This window comes from Monopterus albus, unplaced genomic scaffold, assembly GCF_001952655.1.
Source record: "Monopterus albus unplaced genomic scaffold, M_albus_1.0 scaffold542.1, whole genome shotgun sequence".
Taxonomy (NCBI): Eukaryota; Metazoa; Chordata; class Actinopteri; order Synbranchiformes; family Synbranchidae; genus Monopterus; species Monopterus albus.
In genome coordinates this window covers 85,331-92,724 of record NW_018128422.1, presented here as the reverse complement: position 1 = coordinate 92,724, position 7,394 = coordinate 85,331, and the positions used below count along the sequence as shown (strand labels likewise).

The window sequence follows — 7,394 nt, the reverse complement described above, 5'->3', positions numbered from 1 at the left end:
CTCCATCTGTCTGATGATCTGACCAGTGTGAGACATGAAGACACAAAGCAGCAGCTCCCTGACAATCCAGAGAGAAACACTTACTATGCCGATGTTCTGGGCTCTGAGGGTTTCAGCTCAGGGAAACACAGCTGGGAGGTGGAGGTGGGAGACCATCCTGACTGGAATGTGGGTTTGGCCAAAGAGTCAGTTGACAGGAAGGGAAAGTATCCCGCTTTACCAAAATATGGAATCTGGTGTTTAACGCATCGTGATGGAAAATACATTGATGTTGTTGGTCAGACTGTCAGAGTGAATCAGAGTCTCCAGAGGATCAGAGTCCAGCTGGACTATGACAGGGGGGAGGTGTCCTTCTACGACGCTGAAGACATGACTCACATCTACACTCACAGAGACACTTTCACTGAGAAACTCATCCCTTATTTTGGTATTGGAGATGCTGGTGATGCCAAAACCACTGATATCAAAATGTGTCCCAGTCAGATTTCTCTGTGATGTTCAGGGAGGTGGTAGTGAGTCATTAGGGTTTTTATAATGGGGCTGGTTTTTCAGTTAGAACTTTACATCTTAAGATCATGTAAACTGAAACTACGTAAAGAAAATGTAGAGATCCAGGTGAACCAACTTTGGGTACAGATGGTTAATTTTCATTTTAAACCATAAAATGAGAGAAAATCCTTTTTTTTTAAATTGACTTTTTCTTTTTTTCAAGTAATTCAGTTAAAGACATTATTTTTTCAGTTTAAAAACAAAACATTTGTGTTTAATAGATGGAACAAACAGTGAATGTTGATGTGAGTGAACCTGTTATTTGTTCACCATGTGCTTCACAGATTACTGTCGACTGTCAGACGTATTGTAGAGTTGATTTAGTTTTGTCCAGGTGAACAAACTCGTTCTCCTTCCTTATCTGTGATTCACTGATGGTAGAAAATTCTGCAGACATGTTTGATAATGTCGACACAATTTATGTTTCTCCTCAAGGTTCAATGTAAACTACAGTCGCCAAGATATGTAGGAACATTAGAGGTCCCTCAGTTGTTGGTGTGAAAAGTTTGTGGATTAGAGCTGCAGCTAAAGACCATTTCTAACTGATCTGTTGGTTCATGGTTTTCTCCTTAGTCAGTAAAAGATCAGAAAATAGAGATTTTCACTGTGGATTCATTTCATGTTCTATTAAAAAGCTTCTACACTTTCTATGTGGTGAGTAAATCTTCTGTTCAATACAAGAGTTAACTTATGTGCCTGGTTGGATCTGACAATAAGAATCCAAACTGTGCTGCAGTTTCTGAGTCTGTAAACACAAAGAGAGGTGAGGTTTTCTAATGAAACTGTCATTTTATTGATAACACCTTAACACATTTTCTTGAAGTTAGAGAAACACGTGTAGCACGTAAGAGAACAGAGCAATAATCTGAAGAATCAGAGAACTAGAGGATTCATATTATTATACAGAAGAAATCCAAAGGGACAAAAAGAGACAGAGAAACTAGAAAGAGGCGACTGAAGAAGGTTGGAAACAGAGGGACTGGGAAACAGAGTGAAAGACTTGGTACAGAGAGAAGCCGACTCAGTGTTGTCAGTGCAGCTTAGTCAGCGGCTGCAGAAAGAAGATGGTGGAGGTTCAGAGTGAACACAGGGGCTCTGGTTTCTCTCAGCGATGCTTCATCTGACTAAACAGCTGACAGGAAGGCAGCAGAGCTCACACTGAGCTCAAGAGACCAGACCAGGATGGTTAGTGCAGTTTATATGTAGGTCTGCACTGGTCGTCAGTGTCCAGCCTGATTTCAGCTTTGACAGTTCACACAGAATCAGGATTTACCAGTGGTGCTGGGGCCGTTTATCAGGGTGTAGCCCTGAGCAATGATCCTAATGGGAGCTGGTTCTTCTTCTACAGTGATAAACTGCTGTTGTCTCTGACTGGACTGAGTCAGATTTAACACTAAAGCCAACTCACGGTGCAGCTCCATTAGAAGCATCCGTCTGCCTCCACCTGTGTCTGTCTGTGCTTTACGTTGTGTGACTGCGCCCCCTGCTGGAGCCGATTCCCTCTGAGCTGCCTCTAATCTGTCAGTGGGACTCAGAGCTGTTCCTGCAGTGAAGCACCAGTCACTCTGGGTGCTGATGGTCAACAAGTGCTCCTCGAGTTCTCTCATGTACAGAAGACAGCTGTTCTGCACTGACAACACAGAGCCCCATAGAGAAGCATGCGAAATACTCTTCATCACATCATCAACATCCTATAGTCATTCTTAGTGCCACAGTCATTAATCCTCATCATAATGATCATCTTCATTATATCATCTGGCCACAAAAATAGTTCTATGCACTTAAAAAGCTGAGAAAATAGAGAAAGGTTGAGTTTACCAGCGTTCAGTAGAAAATGAGAAACCAAATAAAAAAGGGAAAACACCAAAAAACAAGTGTCCTGCCGACTGTCATGCAAAGAAAACACCAGCTACACTGCTAGTCAGCTGCAGTTGGGTAACTCTGTGTACTCCCTCGCTTGAAATATGTGACTCTTATACTGATGTTCAAGGCTAGTAAACACTAAGAAGAACAGAAGAACAACACCTTTGTACTGTACATGCTGCGATTTGTTTTTTGGAGAGGGGTGGGGGTCATGTTCGATTAGCATGATCACATGAACTCCTCCAGGTGACCTTTAACCTTTCAGTATTAGAAGAGGGCTAACTAGACGTGAACAGTGCTACTGTGACTTGAATACAGAAAAAACACTTCCTCTGAAAGGGAGAGATAGTTCACACAAAATACAATCCAATATCATGAGTTTTAAAGTAACAGATGTCTCACTCTGGCAACGTGGTTATGTTCTACGTGGAAGAAACACGCAAACACCATAAAAATGCTAAAGCAAAGTTGCAGAAAAAGAGTAACTAAGTCGCACCATGTTGGAAGAAAAACACCTGCAGGATGCAGACTGGGTGTACTATCCCTTTAAAACATGTCACCTTTTACACAGAGTGACCCTTGACACAGCGGACAGTACTCGCAGAAGTGCACGAGTTGTACAATAGGAAAAAGCACAATAGAAATATGCAATAAAATAAATAAATAGATATAAAAAAATAAATAGAAACCTGAGGACTATTCACCAAACCGGCTGCCTCGCCTCTTAATAAGTTGGCCTGACCAATAGTGGCGAGACCAGTGCGAAGGCAGCCAGTGGTGGATGAGCAGAGTGCAGTGGAGCTGATCGCAAGTCAAACCCCGACATCAGTCTTCAGCGCTGCAAAGTCCATCCGTTCAATCCTGCCACGAGCACTTTGTGTCGTGAAAAGCTGACAACACTTTACTGTAACACAAATCAAAGAGCAGGAGAATAAAAACATGAAAAAGATAAAACATGAAAAAAAAAAAACAGATCATAAGAAGAAAGTCCTGGACTGAAGGCAGGGGACTGATATGTCCTCCGAAATAAAGCCTTCTCTGGCACAACACACACCTCCAAAACCCACCCCCCAGGTTTGTAAATACACACTGAGAGCAATGGATATACTGTTCATGCATACACGAGCACGCACACACACACACACACACACACACAGAAATATTGCATCCTGTGTCAAAGACCTGCCCTGAAATGAGGAACCAGACCACAGAATCCCTGCACAACCAAGAACACACTCTTCATCCTTCATCGCTGATAAAAGCCTAAGTGTATGTGCTTCATAGAGACAAACAGGTGGTCAGCACCACCTTTCTGCAGTTCGACTCCGGAAGTAGGAAAGGTCTCATATCCAGTGGGATCCTTTCTTTACAGCGCTGACTTCTTCTGTTTGTCATTTTGATTGGGGGAGGGGGAGGACCTGCTAAAAATATCTTAACTTTTAGGAACAGTACTGAACTTCAAGCAGATATTCAGCTGTCGCCTAGCAACAGCAGGCGCCACCAACAGTGCATCGCCCCCTCGCCAAGCCCCGTTTCAGCGCCACCAGCCAGATAAAAAAAAAGGCTCTTGATGGAAGCAGGAGTCCAGGATGAACGACTGCTCACTGACATTTCTATAAATCATCAATGTGTGTGAAAAGGCAGCGGTGGGGTCAAAGGGCAGAACGTCATCTTAACAAAAAAGTCACTTTAAGATTAAGTATCTTATGTTAAGAAAACGTTTCTCGTTATAATGTTTGTCATCCGCTGATGGTGGCGCCAATACAAAACAAGAAAGGGATCAAATCTTTTTCTTCTTACGCATCTTCACGTTTCTGCTTCATGTTTCAGACCTCACCATTCAGGCTGCTGGAGCGCAGGGCGTTCTGCCTCTACAGAGACATACTGTACATAAACATGAAAAAGGTAAATTCACATTAAAACTCCTCTTGCATGCTGTTTCTGTTGTATGGTTTTAATGTTTAGGTTTCAACGCAGGAAGACACTGAGCCCTTCACCGGCCGTTCACACTGCAACAAGGGCAAAACTACAGGCTCCTCCAGCTGTACAGCGTCACTGTTTTGTTGGGCCAGAATACACTGTCTGCCTTCCACAACCACACACACACTCTACATGAGCCACTCCCCCTTCCAAAAAAAAAAAGGCATGAAATAGAAAATAGGCAAAGCAAAAGAAAACCAGAACGTGTTGACCGTGAGGTTGGGTGCAGTATTAGAGCTAACATATAAGAAGCAAATTACAAAAGCTGCGATATCATTTTTTCACTGAATAGCCACAATAAAAACAGCCACTGTTAATATGGGGAACAACATGCTTCCTTAAAAAGATAGAGAAAAACAAAAAAGATTTCCTTTAACTCTAGAAACCACTGGCATCAAGAAGTTTGAATTATACAAATGACATATACAATTGCAAATGTGTAATAATAATAATCATAATAATACTATAGTAATGATCGTTTTACTTCAAACTTTACATACTGTATTTCCAGTGCAGTGTTTATGTCACACAAGTGTGGATTCACAGGAGGACAAGAGGGTTGGTGTCACAAAAATTGTGAGGATGGGAAAGAGACCACAGGAAGAAGGAACCACACCGAGTGCTGCAAACACCCCCACCCCCACTGATCACCCAGTGTGCTGGAGGGAAGAAGAGGAAGCTGGGGTGTGAAGGCTGCTGAGTTACTGTCGTCTGAAGGCGGCAGACCGGGGCCAGTAGTAAAATAAGAGATGCATGCTGGGGGCTGAGGCCGGGTGTCCAGTAAGGGTGGCTTTATTGTTGAAGGGCGACAAGCCCTATCCCCCAAACTGACACTGGATCTATTCTTTCACCCCTTCCTCCTCCTCCTCTTCCTCCTCTCTCTCTCCAGCAGAGCACTCCCGACAGACAAAACTATGGCAGGTGACCTGAGAAGGAAAACAATGAAAATCTGATTAGTCCAGCCCACTTTTTAACACTTTGGAAAAGCTGATTATCTTAGATTAGCATGAAGTGCAGAGACAGAGGGAAACAGCTAGCCTAGCTCTGTCCAACGATAACATTCAGATCCTCTAAAGGCATCATTTTACACTGCAGGTTTACTACAAATACTGATATTTATTTAGCTTTAGAGGTGCTGGTGGGATGATTTTTTTCCCATCAGAGCCAGGCTAGCTGTTTCACTTGTTTCTGGTCTTTATGCTAAGCTCACAGTCAAGCTAACAGTCTCCTGGCTCCAGGTGATGAAGGCCACAAGCTGAAACATATGGGTTAAACAAAAATTGTTCTTTAAGTCATAAATTGTTGTTTATACTGAAAGTGAAGCTGGAATTTTTACCTCTCCAGCTTCATATTTGACAGACTCAGAATCAGCTTTATTGGCCAGGTGTGTCGGACACACAAGAAATTTGATTCTGGTACACCGTCTGCTGTCACCCCCCCCACCCCCCGTACCTCACTGGAGCGGCGCAGCTGGTGCACCTGAGCAGTGGAAGTGGATGTTCTGCCACTTGCTGTCTCTGCGATGCCAGACACGAGTTTCCTCTGACTGGCTAGACCGCGGCCGACCCTGGCTGTCAACGAACTGGGTCAGGCGGATGTAAGCGATGCAGGCCGCGTCCTCGCCGATCAGGTGCACGTGGGGGTTCAGGATGGTGGTGTGGATGGGCTTGCTGTTCTTAGCCAAAACTGAAAGCAGAAGAACAATAATGAATGATGAAGTACTACTATTACAAATTTTAATATACCTCACATGTAAATGTGAACTGTATTAAAAGTGCTCAAAACCCTGGACACACACTTGGACCTCAGGGTGAAGCAAATACAGCAATGAGCTTTAGTGAGATTACTCCATTTTATTTTTTCAGTTGAAATCATTTCGTGGTGTGTGTTTCTGACACCTGAAACTAACAACAGGACAAACAGACAGATGTACAGCTGCTAGACCACATTTCTCTGTTTAGGCCCCATTTTGTGATTTATACTAATCAGAGGAGTAAAACTAAGACTGGGAAATAAAGATAGTAAGCAAGTAGCAACAGCTCTATTAAACTTACGGTTCTCAAAGTAAAATCTGTGGAAATCCATCCCCTCTACCAGGTTTCCCAGCGCCTCAGGCTCAAATGAAGTCAGTCCAGGGTCGCAGATTTTACTGAGGAGGAGGAGACCAGGACTTGTTAGTGAAGCCATGCGTCAACCTTATACTGTACATTTGACCACAAGCCAAAGACAAATCACACACAAAAAACACAAACTCACGCATATGCATCAAAGTCTCCGTTGTTGATGGCTTCTATCAGCTGCTCCGTTATCTTGATAATTTCTTGTTTGCGTGCTGCAGAGGACAGCAGGGACAGAAGTTCAGAGGTAATGATAACAGCTGGACAGATGGTGAGCAGTTAGTTTTTAAAACATCTCAATGTGGTAAGGCAACAACACAGAGCTCAAGCAAAGTCGGTTAGGACTTGTACACACTGAGAATATGTAAAGAACCTGAAACTTGTCTTGTCAAGTGTTTAGGGTGAAATGACTTACGCTTACTGAACAAAAGAAATGCTTAAACATCAGTGAAGTCAAACATCTAGACTCATAAAATCAAGATCCTGTTTATCATGTGGTGCTGAACAGCAGTCAAAGGCACTAATATAAGCACATCTTCTGTCACTGCCAACAATGTGTTTAAACACACCACGAAAGCAAGCAAACGATGCACAAACTGCTCTGCAGTCAGTGGTGCTCTCTGTTACAGCGCACAGGGGAGGTTAATAAGGCTCAGAAGCAACACACGCATCCAGGTAGTTCAGTTTCCACCCCGGCAGACACAACAGCAGCTCAGCACATCATTATTTACTCTGTGAACTACACTGACTGTTAAATCCACCGGCTCTCACACAGGCCTGCACTGAAATATCCAGTCCTGTGACTGGCTACCATGCGAAGAGTAGGGGTGGGACATGCTTGGTACTCACTCTGGGAGGAAGACAGGGAGGGGCTGGAGGGGGAGT

At 43.5% G+C, this 7,394-nt stretch overlaps 1 protein-coding gene across 8 annotated transcripts in view; it reads right to left on the bottom strand.

The window, feature by feature from the left end:
* Window positions 1–2,485: 2,485 nt before the first annotated feature.
* camk2b1 (calcium/calmodulin-dependent protein kinase (CaM kinase) II beta 1) overlaps window positions 2,486–7,394 on the bottom strand; it is a 66,572-nt gene continuing 61,663 nt past the window's right edge. For all 8 annotated transcript variants that reach the window (XM_020588465.1, XM_020588464.1, XM_020588469.1 and 5 more), the window contains 4 exons: window positions 6,649–6,724; window positions 6,447–6,541; window positions 5,845–6,078; window positions 2,486–5,318 (listed from right to left, as the gene is read on the bottom strand). In XM_020588465.1, coding sequence (XP_020444121.1) covers window positions 5,846–6,078; window positions 6,447–6,541; window positions 6,649–6,724 — 404 coding nt within the window. In that variant the 3' untranslated portion in view covers window positions 2,486–5,318; window position 5,845. The remainder of the gene's footprint in view (window positions 5,319–5,844; window positions 6,079–6,446; window positions 6,542–6,648; window positions 6,725–7,394) is intronic.